The 17,741-nt window shown below is 52.5% G+C and overlaps 1 protein-coding gene across 6 annotated transcripts in view; it reads right to left on the bottom strand.

Annotated features, from left to right (window-relative positions):
- Positions 1 to 1,834: 1,834 nt before the first annotated feature.
- TMEM51 (transmembrane protein 51) overlaps positions 1,835 to 17,741 on the bottom strand; it is a 55,405-nt gene continuing 39,498 nt past the window's right edge. For 4 of the 6 annotated variants that reach the window (XM_030326146.1, XM_030326150.1, XM_030326149.1 and 1 more), the window contains exons 2-3: positions 5,302 to 5,864; positions 1,835 to 2,993 (exon numbers count right to left, since the gene is read on the bottom strand). In XM_030326146.1, the coding sequence (XP_030182006.1) occupies positions 2,585 to 2,993; positions 5,302 to 5,645 (753 nt within the window). In that variant the 5' untranslated portion in view covers positions 5,646 to 5,864 and the 3' untranslated portion in view covers positions 1,835 to 2,584. Of the gene's footprint in view, positions 2,994 to 5,301; positions 5,865 to 9,813; positions 9,873 to 17,741 lie in introns of those variants that run through there. The other 2 variants (XM_030326145.1, XM_030326147.1) reach the window with 2 other exon arrangements.

Genomic DNA, 17,741 nt, shown 5'->3' with positions numbered 1-17,741 from the left:
CGGAAACATGATGACCGGGCAAGGGCTGGAACTTTATTCCGGTTTTGAGTTTTTATTTTTTTTATGGTCACAAGGTAGAGAGCCCTGATAGGTCTGGACCAATGAGCAAACAGGCTGAGTGTGCCTTGGGGAATTTTGAGGTGAAGGTGGTCCCCACTTAATATGGTGGGTAATTTTTTTTTTTTTTTTTTTTGCCTGTCTGGCACTGTTCAGATCTCCACCCAATAGCCAACGTTCCCAGCTAACATTCTCCTCGCCTTTCCTGTAGACGGAGGTGAACCCAGCCTCTGCACGTTACATGTGATATGTAACAAATGCCCACAGACTTGGTGGCCTAAAACCAGCAGCAGCTGGGCCCAGAATTAGGTCCTGATATCTTTTGGGGTTACCGGTCAACGCACCACAAGCCCCAAACCTTTCCCCCCCCCCCCCCCCCCCCCCCCCAGGAGGGTCTAGGCGGGGCGGACACCTTGCTAGGTGATCTACCAGAGCCCAGATTGAGGGCCCTTACAGCAAGCTGTTTCTTAGCTCATGAGCTATTCTCCTTTTCTTTTTCTTCCTGTTTGTCCTCTCAGGAGGAAGCGTGAAGAGTAACCAAAGATCAAGTCCCGCCCACAGATACGAGGAGAGCCACAGGCGGGCTCAGCAGCGGGCTGGGACCAGGCAGGCCAGCCCTCTGGTGTCCTAGCCACGAAGCAGGCCCTCAGAGCTCCCTTTTAGCAGATGGATTTGTATAAGGAAAGTGAAAGTTTGGAATTTAGGCCCTGTTGCCAACCCCGAGATAAGGAGGTGATTCACTTCCTATCTGCTAGGAAACACGCAGGGCCTCAGGATGGCAACCATGCAGAATTCATTCTTCGCCTAGCCATGCAGACTCCACTTCAAGCTCACCAATACCAGGAAGGCACCCCTGGGCCCGGGTGCGTCTTCCCAGACTCCCCCTCCACGGTCAAGACCGTGACCCCAGACGTCGCTCTTCCTCCCCTCTGGTTCGGCCTCAGCAGTCTGCAGTCCCCATGGACATTCTCTTTCGTTGGACTGCTTTCCTGGGCTCCCCGGGTAGGCACTTTGCCCTCTCCATGAGGACACGCTCACCCGGCCCGGGTGAGCATACAGCCCAGCGGTTCCCTCTCGCCTGGCCTCAGGAGGGGGACGTTGGGAGGATGTTTAGACAGGGAGGAGCTGCTGTCTAAACAGCCACAAGGTTCTGTTGGGCGTGTGGGTTGACGGAGCAGCCCCAGCTCTCGGGAAGCACAGTTCCTCGCTCTCGTTCAAAGTCTGGAAAAGCTCTTTACGCTGGGTCACACAGTAGGGCGTTTAAAGGACTCAGGCAGTGGAGCCAGGCGGCTTGGGTTCAAACTCCAGCCCTGCCGCGTGCTAGCAATGGGACACGGGGCACTTTAATAAGCCCCGGTGAGCTAACCTGCAAAATGGCCGTGAGGCCAGGATACAGAGGAAGTGGGATAACCTATGTGAGATACTTAGCACAGCGCCTGGTAATACGAGGTGTTCCATGCATATCAGCAATTCTTTTTTAATTTTTTTAATGCTCATTTATTTCTGAGAGGGAGATAGAGAGACAGAGTGCGAGCAGGGGAGGGGCAGAGAGAGAGGGAGACGCGGAAGCGGCTCCGGGCTCTGAACCGTCGGCACAGAGCCCGACGCGGGGCTCGAACCCACAAACCGCGAGATCACGACCTGAGCTGAAGTCGGACGCTCAACCGACTGAGCCCCCCCGGCGCCCCTGCATGTTAGCAGTTCTTACGATCAGCGGTGTTTCTCTCGAAGCAAGCCAGTGTTTTGGAAGAGCCGCTGCAGGAACTCAGCACCCGAGTGTAGTCCATATCAAATATTTTATTATAAAAAGCTCAGTTGCATGGCATTTTCGAAGGAACAGAGCATCTCATGGTATGCTTTCCTTTTTTGCCCTTCCACAGGAGAGACTAGGAGAGGGGGCCAGGAAAGACTCTGATGGAATGCATCACCGGGCCTTGGACCCTCAGGGACTCTGAGAGAGCCCCCCCACCCCCCACCCCGGGTCTCGCTCCCCCCCCCCACCCCGCCCCCAATCATTCAGCCCCTGGTTTGTCTTCATTCACGAACCGGCCCCGTGTCCTTTCTCTAAGGCTGAGTCACATCTCCTGCCCACAGCTCAGGACTCCAGTGAGGAAAGCAAAGGCACGATAACTTGTTTTCTCTTTGACACAAAACAGTCCTAGTGGAAGCAAAACAAAAATCACAACCTAAACCAGCCGCTCGGGGTCCTCTCCCGATCGGAAAGAGGGGTGTTGTCGCCAACAACTCCGAGTCGGGGGAGGAACAACAGGGAAGGTGCCTACGCGGCGGCCCCGGCGGGGTCCACGTCCCGAGGCCCGAGGCGGCGGCTCTTCCGGACGCACCTGCTAGGTGAGGTTCTGTGGACGTCAGTCACCCCCTAGTCCCGGGACCCCCCCACCCCCCACCCCCAGCCACCTCGCTCTGGGCGCATCCGGCCCCTCCGCTTCTCAACTGCAGCTGAAGTGGCTTCACTGGGGGTCCGTGGTGTCGAGGGTGAGCAACCGGAGGGACACGCGGAGCGAGGTCGTCAGTCGGGTGGCCGGGCGTCCGAAGGCTTCTCGTGGACCTCGTCGTACCGTGGCGGGGGAGTCAACGGCTCGATGGAGGGGGCAGGGGCGTTTTTGTCCGGGAGGTTGATCCTGAAGTCCTTGAGGTGGAGCTTTTCGGATTTAATCCTTCGCACTTTCAGCGGCTTCAGGCGCTTGGCCAGCTTGGAGTTCTGCCTGTCGGGGGGATTCCCTGCGCCGGTCTCCGCGTTGGCCCTGGCTGCCGTGGGGCTCGACTCGTCGAGCCCCGTCAGGGACTCGTAGGAGGGGAGAGAGATGCTCATCCTCGGGTTCTGGTCCGGTTCCCTCGCCTCTGAGTAGTCTGTGTTCATCACCTCCTCGTAGCTGGGGACATAGTACCTTGAGGAGGCCTCCTCCTCCTCCTCCTGGCTGCGAGATAACACACAGCGACAAGGAGAGGGTTAGCACGGACTCATGCCCCTGAAAATCACAGGTAGAAGAGCTCCAGATCCTGTGTCAGCACTGGGTCCTCCTACAGGAGTCGGGTGCTGTTCTAGGTACCTTAACACATACCAACCACTCTCATCTTCCTAACAACACTGTGAGCTAGGTACTATCACTGTACCCATTTTGTGGATGGGGAAGCAGACACATCGAGGTCATGTGAATTGGTCATATATCGAGGAAGCGGGAGAGCAGGCACAGAACACCACACTCTCAATGACTACACTGTCTTATCTGGAAGCGTTAACACAAGGACGTATTAAGCCCCCTTTGCTTTTAAGCCTCCCACTTAACCACATGCGGGATGGGCTATTCTCGTGCCCTGCTGGGTCCTTTGGCCAGAGGCAACACGAACGTGCATGAAATCGCTGCCGATTTGAAGCAAAATGGTTTTCCCTAGGTAGAGAATGAGTATCTGATATAAAATTTATATGTATTGCAAGTGATTCTGTGATTTTTGTCTTCCAAGTTCACTACAAGACTTAAAAGACAGGTCAGGTCCTCAGGCTTACTCTCATTTGACTGTTGAAAGAGAAAACCAGAGAGTCAGGGTGTTGGTTGTTGTTGTTGGTGGTGTTTTTTATACACTTGAACCTTTGGGTGATAATGGCCGACATCTGACCCTCACTGTTTGTCCCTGTTTGTTCCTCTCGTGTCCCTTAGCCATGCGTGTGCTCACGGCCATGAGCACTCACATGGCGAGGGTGGTAATTACAGGGGACTGATTTCCCTTCTTTGTTCTTTTCTGTATTTCCTAAGTTTTCTAGAATACGCCTGCACGATCTTTTTATCAGAAAATGGACTGAATTTTTCCAAACTGAAAACAACTCCCTTCCCGCTAGAAAGATAACAAACTTGCAGAAAATCCAAACAACACGGGAAAGCCTAACGCACAAAATAAAACCATCCCAAGTCCTTCCACCTGGACACAACCACTTAACACTCTGCTGTGCACTTTTCCAGACTCATCTGTAATCCCACAGCTGCGACATTTGATGAGATTAGGACCTTACCAAAGATGCTGTTAAAACCTCCTTTTCTCAACGTGGTGCATACGTGGTCCCACGTTAGCAACTGTAGGTCGACTGTGGCTGCGTAGAATGCCACCGAAGGGGCGTGCCATGATTTAGCCTGAAGGATGGTTAGGTTGTTTCTCAGGTTTTGCTATTCTAAGCAATGCTCTTGAATAGATGGGTACAAATTCCTTTGCACTTGTGTGATGACCTTCCAAGCATCGGCTCTCGGGAACAGAATGGATAGGTCCACGCATCCTCAATACCTCCTCTTACTATGAAACTCCCCTTCGGAAGGGTTGTATCAATCAACACCCCCATTTCCCTACAGCTCTCCAACACCGGGGGCTGTCTGCCTTGGCCATTAAGATAGGCAAAGAATAATGATACCTATTTGTTTGTGTCTCGTGACTAATGAGGTTGGACATCTATCGTCTGAACATGTATGAAAAGCTTGCTTGTATCTTTTGTCCGTTTCCCCATTGGTGTGTTCATCTTTCACATTTATTTGGAAGGGCTCTTTCTATAGTAGGGATGCCAACCTTTATCATCTGTTCCCCAATTTATCGCTTATCCCTTGAATGTGTTTGTGGCGTTTTTTGGTCCAACAGGATGCTGCTTCCCAACCTTTTCTTTTCTTTTTCTTTTCAGTTTTCTTGTTTAATGTTTATTTCTGAGAGAGACTGGGGGGGAGAGGCAGAGGGCAAGGGGGCAGAGGATCCAAAGCAGGCTCTGTGCTGATCGCAGAGAGCCTGATGCGGGGCCCGAACTCACGAACCACGGGATCGTGACCTGAACCGAAGTCGGGCGCTCAACCGATTGAGCCACCCAGGTGCCCCCGCCCCCCAACCTTTACGATGCAAGGCGTGTGCGCACAGCATGCTGGGGTGAATGGACGAGCCGTCTGCCTGATGTGGCTCTGGCCACCCCAGGCCCCATGCATCTTCCCTGCGGGTGTCAGAATCTTGGTACGTCTGTAATCCATTCATACCACATTATTTGGGACTCTCCGGGATAGAAGAATAAAGTTATTTGGGCAATTAGAGATGGCTGTACAGACCTTAGTGGGGGCGGGGGGGAGACTCTACCCCTAGACTAAAGGGGCGGTCTCCTAGAGTCTCCCAGACGCAAACGGTGTCTTCGGGGAGCCCTGAGAGTGTGCCCACGCATGTGTCCCCCCACCTCCGCCCGCCACGGTCTGGGGGGTGGCCAGTCCTCACCTGTCTTCCTCTGGGGCATGTGGCTCGGCCCCCGCCTGGTGCTGGATGTGGGCCATCTCCTCGCCTTGTCGTTGCTTCCTCTTGTCCCGGATGCTCAGGCAGATGGAGAGCAGCAGGAGCATCACCCCAGCCCCGACCAGCACGTAGGCCACGGAGAAGGTCTTACTCTTGAGAATCCCGCTGCCGATCTCTGTCTTGTTGTTCCCCTGGGCGGTCGGCTTTTCGGCGGCGCTGAACCCGGGCACCAGGTTCCACATGGCCATGATGACCCCGAGAACCAGCATCCCCAGGCCAATGGCGGTCAGCGCATAGTGGGAGCCGTTGGCCTTCGACTGGGCCATCATGCAGGGGTGGGGGGTGGGGGGGGCGCGCAGGGCAAGGCCGGGCTCCAAGGAAGAAAATCAATAGATAAGGGCAGCAGCAGCCGCCACAGCAACCCAAAACCCGCTCAGCGCCCTGCACAAAATCCCTAGGGCCACCCCAAAGAAACAGCGGCTGAGCTCTCGAGGGATGGCTTCGGGCAAGTTCGAGGCATCCTGTGTGGACGGCTGCGGCTGAGAGGTCTGGAAGGAGAAAGCAGAAAGAGGAGAGGGGAAGATCAGTTCGGATCTGAGACGCTCTTGTGAGCACAGCGGCCGTACTGTCGAAGCGGCCACGAAGCAGGACGGAGCCACGGGCTCTGGCGGGGCCTCGCCTTTGATGCATTCCAGATGTCTTACGTGCTGCGCTCGGCTCCTTCTGTGAGCCTGCGGAAGGAGGGCTGACCCGCCTACCCCTCCCGAAAAGGAAAAGCGGGACCTTTCCATGCAGGAGACCAGAAAGGTCAGAGCTCCGGGTCCTTAAAACAGTTTGTGGAATTCAACAAAGTGCGGTAGAGTCTGAGCTCTCACTGGGTCCGGCGAGGAGCGAGAACGAGGGGGAGCCTGAGCCGTGGTCCGTAGCGGTACCCAAATCGCCTGGGTGACGGGCATCCGTCAGTGAAACGTCCCAGTCCGCACAGCCTGCGGTCCGGCCACCACCTTCGATGGCTCCCCATTTCCTGCAGCAGAAAATCCAGGCTCCAAGGATCACGCCCGTGACTGCCTACCCCCACCATCTCTCGCCTCGCCCTTCTCTGCACGCTCCCCCCCCCCCAGCATCTCTGCTGTTCTCTGGTCACCCCTGCTCAGCTGCCCCTTTCCGTGGGCTCCCACAAGCCCCCGGCAGTGGCTGTGGGCAGTCTCTCTTCCTGTGACACATCCTCTTTATCTCTGCACCTGGGACATGGACTCCAAACACGTTTGCCGATTCATTGAATGAAATGAACAGAGGCCATCTGAAGCCATCCTATGAGACTAGCTTCCCTTCAGCCATATGGAGTTTTGTTTTCCTTTTTTTTAATGTTTATTTTTGAGAGAGAGAGAGAGAGGGCATGTGCTCAGGGGGGCAGAGAGATTGGGGGCAGGGGGTGGGCAGAGGATCTGAAGCGGGCTCTGTGCTGTTAGCACAGAGCCTGACACGGGGCTCGAACGCACAAACCGTGCGATCATGACCTGAGCTGGAGTCAGACTGTTACCCAACTGAGCCACCCAGGTGCCCCGGGGTTTTGCTTTTCTTAAAGGAGCAGAAGCCTGCCCATTCCTCATCATAGCTGCTGTGCCCGGCTGGATGAGACAACTTCTTCCCCCGAAGTGGCTCGGAGACTCCGTGCTAAAGGGAGCAGCCCCTCGTCCCGGGATTCCACAACCATTTGTTGTCGGGAAGAGTGAGCAAGATAAGCAAGTCCCCTGAAGGTTTAGCTGAGAACACTCTCAGGGGCCAGGAGGACCAGCGAGCAGCGCCCTTCCTGGCTAACTGCTCCTCAGAACGTTATTCCCGGGACAGCAACCTTTGTAGAACAGTAAAACTTGACAGATGTTTGGCTGGGCAAGGTCCTGTTTTCAATTGTGCATTCTTTCCAATCTTTCCAGAAGGACGGCTAACCAGGCCACTTGAAATCCAACGCCGCAGAGATATTTTCTCATCAAACAATGGGCTCCATCTGAAACTGGCCACTTTGTTAAAAAATACTCTAAAAATATTTGGGATAATATCCTTTATCGGCTTGAGGTCTGTTCCTTCTTTTTTGCACTCAACAAATATTTCTTGCGCATCTGCTAAGCAGTGTTAGGCACTGGAGAAATACTGGTGAGCAAGTTAAGGGCTGGTGGGGCTTCCGGGACAGCAGGAAAAAGCCCACAAGGAATAACAACAAAATGGGAAGAGAGTGTAGAAGCTGGAATTTGGTAGGTGTGTGTCCTATGGAAAGTCTCGGTGACAGAGAAGTCCCAGTTCACATAATAGGGTCTGCACCCTGTTCGTGCTGTCCTACGTGTATTTGTATGTATGCATATATGCACGAATCCTGGTGTGTGAACATGTATGTGTGTGCGTGCAGGGCACTGAACAAGGATCCATTCCTCTGCAGCCAGTGGCGGTGGGACCAGCTGAAAAGTCTACCGTATACACAAGGGTATTTGTTTCTTACAATATCACTCACAGCCAGCAAAGGAAAGGATGAGGGGATCGGCGGTTCTGCCACATGGATCTGAGATGAGACCGGCAGGGGAGGGGCGGGGCGGGGGCTCTGGGGGTAAAGGTTCAGCCTGAAACTGGTGTGGGAAGCAGATTAAAAAGCCCATTACTGAGCACCTGCTAGGGGGCCCTACAGGTAGGCCTTGAACGTGGGAGGCTGACAGTGTGTTTTCTAAACCAGTGATCGGGGCCACTTTAACATTCTACCTTCCCTGCTCTCTCAACTCCAGCTTCGCCGTATCCTGTCACATGAGTAAAACAAGCCTCAGATAAGAGTCACCGACAGAGATGAAAATGTCAGGATTCATACATTTGGGCCTGTTCAATTGTCAGTGATTGAAAACAGGCACCAACACCCAGGATGGGTAATGGTATTGGGATAAGTCATTTCATATAATTTTTCTAAGTGGCAAATTTTGGCATTTATGGATCAAAAGTTTCAAAATGCTTATACCGTTTGGCTCTGTAATTCCAACTTGTAAGACTTATGTACAGGGCAAGGATATTCATCATACCTTTGTAGCAGTGGGAAACTAGAAGCTACTGAAATAGCCAATAATCTGCATCTGGTTAAATAAAATATGGTACGTGTGCTTATTAAATTACGGTTTCAAGCCGGCTAATGATACGTTTTAAAGTCAGACAAGGTTAAAAAAAAAAACCGACACGTGCAGTGTGGTTATAATTTTAAAAATTCTATACACAGACATGTATATATGAGTACATGGGAAGGAAGACTGGATCCTTCTTACGTTAAAACAAAGAGACAAAATATTTTCACGCATGCAAACATGTTTGTAAAAATCTCAGAGGAGGGGCACATTCCTAATTTAGCAATGATTGCTTCCGAGAACGGAGAGGGCTTGGAGCGTATAGCTTTCACTCAATTTCTGTATCTTGAAGGTGTTACAACCAGAACAACGTATTTTTGCAAGGCAACATAGGTTGGTGGTTAAACATGAACTTTGGAACCAGTTTGGAAACCGGCTGCCTGAGCTCAGATCCTCACTCTACTTTCCTACCTGTGTGACTTCGGGCAAATTACTTAACCTCCCTGTGCCTCAGTATCCACCACTGTAAAGGGGAAATAAAAGCCTTCTAGTATTCACCTCATAGGAGAGTTTTGATAAGTGAACAAGGAAAGTTACATAAAGCACCGAGAACTGTATGTGACCAGCACAAGAGTCAGTCCTTAGAGAAAGGTTTGTTATTTAATATTATTTAAAGCTTGCATTGTCAATGGGGTGAGACCACCCACGAGGGGGGCAAAGATTGCATGGTGTTGGATATTATAATGGCTTGGGGCCCTCCATAATACATAAGCAGATACACAAACACTATTTAATGTATTATATTAAATTTCAAAACACTCAAATTATGCATACCACGGTGGTTTTAGTTGTGTGTGTGTGTGTGTGTGTGTTGTGGGATTAGAATGATTTTTGTTGTCTTTTTCTTACTGGGAGACTAAGGACTGGAAACAGAAACGGGCCTGTGGTGCCTTTAGAATGAACAAATGAAATAAAGGTTTTTGGGTTGTGGGTTCGTGGCAGGGTTACGCTTCCAATGGTCGCTCAACATCGCTCGTCGATTGCACGCTCCCTCTGGAGCCCAGGATCCCGTTGGGTTCACCAGGGATGTGGAAACCCAGCTCCCGAGCCGCAGCTGATGGCTGTTTATGTTGTTTCTGGCTTGCTGACCCACGTTATATTTAGCATGATGTTCTTTCCCTTTCAAAAATATGGAAAGAAGCTAATTTTGTGCTCGGAGGATTTGGACCACATAGTTTCCAACACGTCCTTAAAACAGGGCAGCCTTGGCAGGCAGACTAGGGTCCCAGCTCAGCCAGACTCATGGACCCATCGCGGCTCATGGTCAAGGCTGCCCTCAAGGATAAGTGAGTGATTCTACACCTGGGTGTTCAAGAAAAGTTGTTAACTACTTAAGAGAAGCATCTACCTGTTGTTACCTGGGGCGCTCAGGGCAGGCTGGGAAACAATTCTTCATACTAAAATCTTAGGGGCGCCTGGGTGGCGCAGTCGGTTAAGCGTCCGACTTCAGCCAGGTCACGATCTCGCGGTCCGTGAGTTCGAGCCCCGCGTCGGGCTCTGGGCTGATGGCTCAGAGCCTGGAGCCTGTTTCCGATTCTGTGTCTCCCTCTCTCTCTGCCCCTCCCCCGTTCATGCTCTGTCTCTCTCTGTCCCAAAAATAAATAAACGTTGGAAAAAAAAAAATTAAAAAAAAAAAAAATCTTGAATTAAGGACCCACCTGTAAGAAACCAGAAACACAGCTTTCTAAGTAAGTGGTGAGAATTTCTTCTCCTTTTTTTTTTTTTTAATTTTTTAAAAAAATGTTTATTCAGTTTTGGGAGACAGAGACAGAGCATGAGCGGGGGTGGGGCAGAGAAAGAGAGGGAGACACAGAATCCGAAGCAGGCTCCAGGCTCCGAGCTGTCAACACAGAGCCCGACGCGGGGCTCGAACCCACGAACCGTGAGATCGTGACCTGAGCCGAAGTCGGACGCTTAACTGACTGAGCCCCCCAGGCACCCCAGCGGTGAGCATTTCAATTTGAGATGCTTCCTGGGTGGGTGGGTATGTGTTTTCTTTGTTTTTTCTTGGGGGAGGGAGGGCATCGGTTGGGGTACATGCAAGAAAGGTTGTCCCCAAAGAAACCAAGACTCTGGACCAAAAAAGTGGGGCCGCGGAAGGATGACATTCTGGTAGCTGCATTTACCAGACCCTTCAAGTGCTCTGGAGACTCAAAGAAGAGGAAACACTCCCCCAAGTCATTTTATGAGGAGTGTATAACCTTGATCCCTAAAGTAGATAAGGACAAGGCAAGAGAGGAAAATGACGGGCCCATCTGATCCACGTGCACACAAACAAAAATCCTAAACAAAATATCAGCAAATGGAATCCCACGATGTCTTTTTAAAAGCAGACAATTACATAATACATCACCATCAAGTTGGGTTTATCCCCAGAACGTAGGGTTGGTTCAACACGAGAAAACCGAGTGATGCCAGGCACCAGGAAAAAGCGTGAGCCACGACAGCACCATCCAGTGGAGTATTACACAGCCATGAACACAAAGAACCCGCAGCTACATGCACCGATGTGGCCCATTCTGGCAAGCGTGAGGTTGAACGGGAAAGCAAACCTGGCATGTTTCCATTTATGTGAAGATCCGAGCGAGGCAAAACCAAACAACACGCGTCTATTTTTGTAATAAGAGGAAGAAATGCAAAGGTTGCAAAAACTAAAATTCAGGATCATAGCGACCTCCCTGGAGGAGTGAGAAACAGTGCCCGGGGAGGGTGAGAGAGAAGGGTACGTGGGTGTTTACTTATGACGTTATTCCTTAAACTTCATAGATCTCTTATAGGGGCCTTTTCGATTGGTTGAATTATTTTGCGGTAGGAATTTCCAAAACCATCAACATTTTCCCCACACTCGTAGCATAAAATCCAAACTCCCTTGTCCCACCAGATTGGATTGGCTCCTGCCTCTCTCATTTCTTCTCCCTTGGCTCATCAACCCTCCGTGGCTTCTGTTCTGTTTTTTACTCGCACCGAGCACGTCCTGCCACAAGGCCTTTGCGCTTGGTCTGGCTACTTAAAAACAATTTTTTTTAATGTTTATTTAGTTTCGAGAGAGAGAGACATATGGAGCGCAAGTGGGGGAGGGGCAGAGAGAGAAGGAGACGCAGAATCCGAAGCAGGTTCCAGGCTCCGAGCTGTCAGCACAGAGCCCGACGTGGGGCTCAAACCCGTGAACTGCGAGATCATGACCTGAGCCAAAGTTGGCACTTAACCGACTGAGCCACCCAGGTGCCCCTGGTCTGGCTACTTTTTACTACTTCTGTCTCTCACCTCAAACTCCACCTCCTCAAAAAGGATATCCCTAACCACTCTGTATACAATGCCCCTCCTTCACCCAGCTACTCTTAAGCCCCATGCTTGTTGGTTCCCTGATGACATTCCTTCCCACGGATGGATGACATTACCTCACCATCTATAGTAGTATTGTTTTGTTTTTTTGTAGGCTCCCTGTCTCCCCCACTGGAGTATAAACCCCCTGAAATAAAGCTCTTGTTAGGGAAGCCAGCAGGTGCTTAATAACTAACTCTTCATTGAATGAATATCTCGCAAGTTAAAAAGTTTAACCAATGTCCCATATCAATTTGGGGAAATTTCTAGTCCACAGTTGGCACCGAGGGGGAGAGGATTCGTTAGAGCAACTTTCAGCAGTATCCCGTGTGCAGACCGCTTGCCAGCAACATGGGAGAGGTGCCCAGTTAATTGTGATTTCCATTCTGACCCGAAGTGGTGACTCTACCAATGTCCCCTGGTGCTCCTAGGCAGGAGTGGGCAGGGGTGAGAGCCCTGAGCCTCCTTCCTTTTGGGCAGCCGCTGTCTTCCCTCCCATGAGCACCCTTGGCCCAACCAGAGCCAGCATGGATTTCCGGGGTGGGGGCGGATAGTCACAGCTCTGGACACTGGACGCCCCACTTGGCTGACACCCGAGTGTAGCCACCCCACACCTAGAGGGACCTGCTATGAGTCTGATATGAAGACAACACTTGGAATAAAATTGAACGAAAGAAAGGGAAAAAAGGCTCTGCTCTAGCTGAAATGGAGCAAAGGGCCCCAAACGATGGTGGAGTGTTCCCTGGCCCGGGTCCCGCTGAACCCCAGAAATTCTCTGGAACGCAGTTCAGAAACCAAGGATCTGATCTAGACCCTTGAGTGGCCACGAAGCTTGCCCCCTGGCCCCAGAAGGAAGGCACAGCTCCAGCCCATCCAACCTTCCATGGGAGGGGATCTTAGTCCTGGCAGAGTGACCAGTTCCCGGGACAAAGAGCCTCCTTGACCAATCTCCCTGTGCCTGAGCTCTTCCTGCCAAGCTGCATAATTGGGAAAGGGATCCCCAGCTTCATTCAGGGAACCAGGCCACATTCCCATCACAAAGGAAGAACTCAGTGGGGGCCCTCTGGGCCAAGTTTCAGCCCCTAGTCCCTTTTGTCACCAAGTTCCGGTCCCATGCAGGGGGGAAGGTTGGGGGGACCCGGAGGAGAAGGGCTCTGAGCCACCACTGCCACAGCTCCCCTCCAGCCTGGGAGTGTCAGGCCACCTCCCTACCAACCAAGGTCAAAGGCATCAGGTTCCCATTCGTTCAGAGCATGTTCTTGTAGACTGAGCACTCAGGAAGAATGAAAGGCATGTGGCCAAATGAGTCATAAAGGTAGAGGGGAGGGAAGAGGGTTGCCTGGGCCCGGAGAGAGCTGACGGTGAAGGAAAAGGTGCTAAGCGATCTGCAAGGCAGAGCCACAACTGTAGGAAGAGTAGTGTAAGTCCCAGCAGCAGCCATCCTTCAAGGAGCGAGGAGCCCACTCTCTCCGAATCTCAGAGAGGTTACATAATTCGCCCTAGGGCACACAGTGCTAAGCAGCAGGCGAGATTCACAATCAAATCCTGCTGACTTTGCCCACGTTCCTCCTTCCCTTGCACGACGCTGCTCCCTGGGCAGGGCAGGCAGGCCAGAAACGAGCACGGCAGTTTATTCTGGGAGATATTTCATCACAGAAGCATGAGGGGTAACAGGTGTCCCTTTCTTTTAAAATGGCTTTCTAAGGAATTTGCATCTGACGATTGCTGGGTCCCTATTGTGTGCCAGGGGCTTTGGGGGGACACACGGATGTGTGAGATACTTTTACAGTCCAGCGGGAAGACAAGTGATTCTTTCTTATAGAAGGGAAGTCAGCATCAGGTAAGAGTGAACGTGGGTCGGGTGCCGACTCTGTGCCAGGCCCTGTGTCCAGCTCCTTCCACGTATGATCACTTAATCATTACTATTTCTATTTTACAGATAAGGACACAGAGGCTCAGAGAGGTATAGTGACCTGTCCAAAGTTACACAGCTAGTATACAAGGCAGGTATAAGGCACGTCTGATTCTAAAACCCATAAATCACAAGGCAGTACTGATAACATGGGGCACAGAGAACGAGCCTACAGAAGGGGCAAGGGATTACCTTTGAGGGAGGTGGGGGAAGGAAGATCCAGAAGCTTTGCAAGGCCTTGAGGTGTATGTAAATTTACCTTGGGTGGAGTTTGGGGGTAGGAGGGGATTAAGGGTGATCTGTGGGGAGGGTTCAGTCTGAGACACTGCACAGAGATGGGAGAGGGGACGACAGTTCCCAGAACCTAACACTTGCTGCACTGAAAAGAGGCAGTTTTCCCCTCCCCAACGGAAGATCTTGGGGAATTTAAAAAAAAAAAATGTTTATTTTTGAGTGAGTGAGAGAGAGAGAGAGAGAGAGAGAGAGAGAAAATCTGAAACAGGCTCCAGGCTCTGAGCCCGACGCGGGGCTCAAACTCACCAACAGTGAGATCATGACCTGAGCCGAAGTCGGTCGCTTCACCAACTGAGCCCCCCAGGCGCCCCAGATCTTGGTGAATTTTATAAGACCTGACATCTCCAGTCTCCCTGCTAATCCATTTAAATATTGGCGCCTGATCCTTAATCGGAAGATAAATTCATTCTGAAGACTCCAGGAGCCATAAACAGAAGCAGTGAGCTAAACCAGGTATCTAGTCTTTGGGAGCTTGACAAGGTGTCTCTCTCTAAGCAAGTGGCTGGCGTGTGACCCTATTTACAAGGCTGGCTGGCACCAGGGAGCCAGTCCCGAGGGCTCCAGCCACATTCAATATTTCTTGGGAAATGTGACCTCGCTGTGTGTGTTTCCCTGCCAGGACAGAGTCTGGTGCCCATGAGACGCAGGGCAGGAACCAAGGCTCCCATCGTCCTCAACTCAGTGAGTCTGACACCTTGATCCTCCTCCAGGCTCTGGGGCTGGGCCACCAGTGGCCTCCCTCTCTGGAGAGCCAGGCCGAGCACGGGCACTGACCACCCCGCCCGGCCCCAGCATGTGGCCAGCTGCAGACACACCTATTACTATTTCCTGGACGCTCCTGTGTGCCGGGCTCACGCGAAGCGCTCTGCGTGGGTTGAACTCATTCATTCCGCCCAAGCATCAAATGAGAGAGTCGCTCTTATCCCCACCTTGGTCCGTGTCATCGCTGAATGCACTGAGGCACAGAGAGGTTGAGAAACCTGCCCCGGGTCTCACGGCGTGTAAGTGGCGGTCCTGTGCGCAGCCCCTCCTCATCCTCGAGGCAATAGGACACCAGCCTTTCTGCCAAGTCACCAAGACAGGACCTGTAATCAGTCCCACCAGTGAGGCCAGCAACAGGTCATTCCCCAGAGACAGGGAGCCCCCGCGACTCCGCTGCTCGCTTAGTGTGCTGGCTAACCCGGGCACCACGTGGACATAGCCTATGTCCTTGTGCGGGTCATTTTGGACACTGACCTGCTTCATTTGTTTCTCCTCCCCAAGAGGCATTTTTGCAGCAAAAAGTAGGCAGAGGGGAGAGCTTAAATCAGGGACTGGAGAGACTGTTTCCGAGTATCGAGCGCTCCCAGCACGCACTGGGCTTCCCAGGGTGGACTCTGGGCCCCAGGCCGTGTTCCCATCTCGGCCCGGCGACTTCAGTCACCGAGAGGCCTCCTCTCGTCACCGTCCGCTTTAGCCGTCTCACTGGTCAGGGAGCCGGATGGGGATGGAACTCATGGGTTGTTACGCGTTACGGGCTCAAAGTTTGGGGGTATAGGTATTTATTCATTCGCTCAACAAAACATTAACTGGGCGTCTACCACGTTCCAGGGCTGGCTGTAAGTGCTGGGGATAGAGGAATGGCCAAAACAGACGGAAGGCCCTGTCCCCGGAGAGCTCACGGACAACCACCTGTCTGGGAAAACTCCATCCCGTGCTAGATGGGAAGACAAGCGGAGAACAACGACGCCCGCACCTGACACGGAGGCCGGTGGTAGGGGGTGCTGGGCGGGGGGCGGGGGGACTTTAAATGTGGTGGTCATCGGGGCGCCTGGGTGGCACAGTCGGTTAAGCGTCCGACTTCAGCCAGGTCACGATCTCGCGGTCCGTGAGTTCGAGCCCCGCGTCGGGCTCTGGGCTGATGGCTCAGAGCCTGGAGCCTGTTTCCGATTCTGTGTCTCCCTCTCTCTCTGCCCCTCCCCTGTTCATGCTCTGTCTCTCTCTGTCCCAAAAATAAATAAACGTTGAAAAAAAAAATGTGGTGGTCAGGGAGCACAGTGACTGAGAGAGTGTTATTTGAACAGGGCTTTGAAGGAGGCCGGGGAGGGAACCATGTGGCTATTTGGGTGAAGGACATTCCAGGCAGAGGGAACCAAAGTAAAGAGGCCCCGAGGCAGGAGACTGTCTGGCTGTTTCCAGGGACAGTAAAGCTAGAAAATCAATGAGCGACTGCATTAAGGGTTTCCTTGCACCTGGTGGCGGGCAGAGAGGAACCGCTCCGGGTGTGTTAGCGGTCATTTCCAGCCTATAGAGGAGGTGAGCATCCGTCATTTTTACAGAGGCCCGGAGGGGGTGAGAGGCTAATTCAAGGCCCTTGGAGTTGGGGGCAGAGAAGAATCTGGGGTTCAGCTCGGGCCTATTTGCCACTCACCCCTCTGTGTCTCTCAGAATTTGGGAGAAGGCATGTAGGAGGCTGAATGATGACCTCCCCCCAGATATCCCAGTCCTAATCCCTGGAATTTGTGACTGTTAACTTTAGGTGGCAAAAAGGACTTTTCAGATGTGATTAAGTTAAGGGGCCTGAGATGGGGAGATTAGCCGGGATCATCCGGGCGGGTCCAATTTAATTACAAGTGTCCTTACAAGAGGGAGGCAAAAAGGTCAGAGGAGGAAGTGAGAGATGTAAGGTCGAAGCAGGGGGCTGCGGTGATGAGGGGAGGGGCCACGAGCCCGGGGGGATGTGGGGGGTGGGGGGTGGGCACCTACTGGCCCCCGAGTCAGCAAGGTATCACTTTCTCCCCTCTAGCCTCCAGAAGGAACCAGCCCAGCAGACCTGCTGACTTTACCCCGTGAAACTGACCGCAGGCTTCTGGCCTTAGGAACGGCAAGAGAGTGGATTTATGTTGTTTTTAGCCACCAAGTTTGGGGTCATTTGTTACAGCAGCCACGGGCAATGCACGCAGGGCACACCTTCCTCCGGCACCTGCTAATTCTCAGCCCTTCACTCGTCCAGCGGCTCATTTAATCGGACACAGTTCCTCAATCCTGATAAAATGGACCCCTCGGTGGATTTTGCACCTCTTCCTCGCGTGGCCAGGCTGGACGGAGGAGGGCTGGGCAACCCGGCTCTCCTGCACCGCACTTACATTTTAACCAGAGATTTCTCCGGAGGGCAAGCCTGCACTTGCTCTAACTTGGCCGGGGTAAAAACTGCGGCAAAGGCATGCGTCCTCACGCTGTATCAGCAGGCACCCGCTCTCCTGGTGGCCCAGTTCCTAAGCCCTCAGGACAAAGCTAGGCAGGCGTTTATTTTATGTGGTCCTTACGTGGGGGTTTCTAACCCAAACTGGAGGTGTGTAGAGAGGACAGGCAGACCTTGGCAGGCCAATGGATGCTGCAGAAGCAAAGCCCTCCCTGTTCCCAGGCCTTTATCAGGGCGGCCCTTGACTGGGGAGGGTAGGACGCAGTCCGAGAGCAGTCATCCTGCCCATATCTGGACATTTTCTTTTTTAGCCACAGTGATGCTGCTTCCACGGAAGCGGTTCCCAAACCTTCTGCCAAGCGCCTTTCTGGAATTCGCTCAAGCTTGTCCAGCCCTCTCCCAGCCCTCTCTTCCCTTGCTACCTGTGATTCCCACCGAAAGCCCCCCAGCCAGACCTGCTTTCGCCAGCCCTGGCCTCCTCCTGCTTCCGGTTTTCAGGATGTCACCAGTCACACCAGATTCTTTTTCCACCTGTCACCTCCTGGGATCATAGCGGCAACAGTGAACG

This window comes from Lynx canadensis, chromosome C1 (genome assembly GCF_007474595.2).
Source record: "Lynx canadensis isolate LIC74 chromosome C1, mLynCan4.pri.v2, whole genome shotgun sequence".
In the NCBI taxonomy this organism is placed as follows: Eukaryota; Metazoa; Chordata; class Mammalia; order Carnivora; family Felidae; genus Lynx; species Lynx canadensis.
The sequence above is the reverse complement of the archived record's forward strand: the minus strand, read 5'-3'. Positions and strand labels throughout refer to the sequence as shown.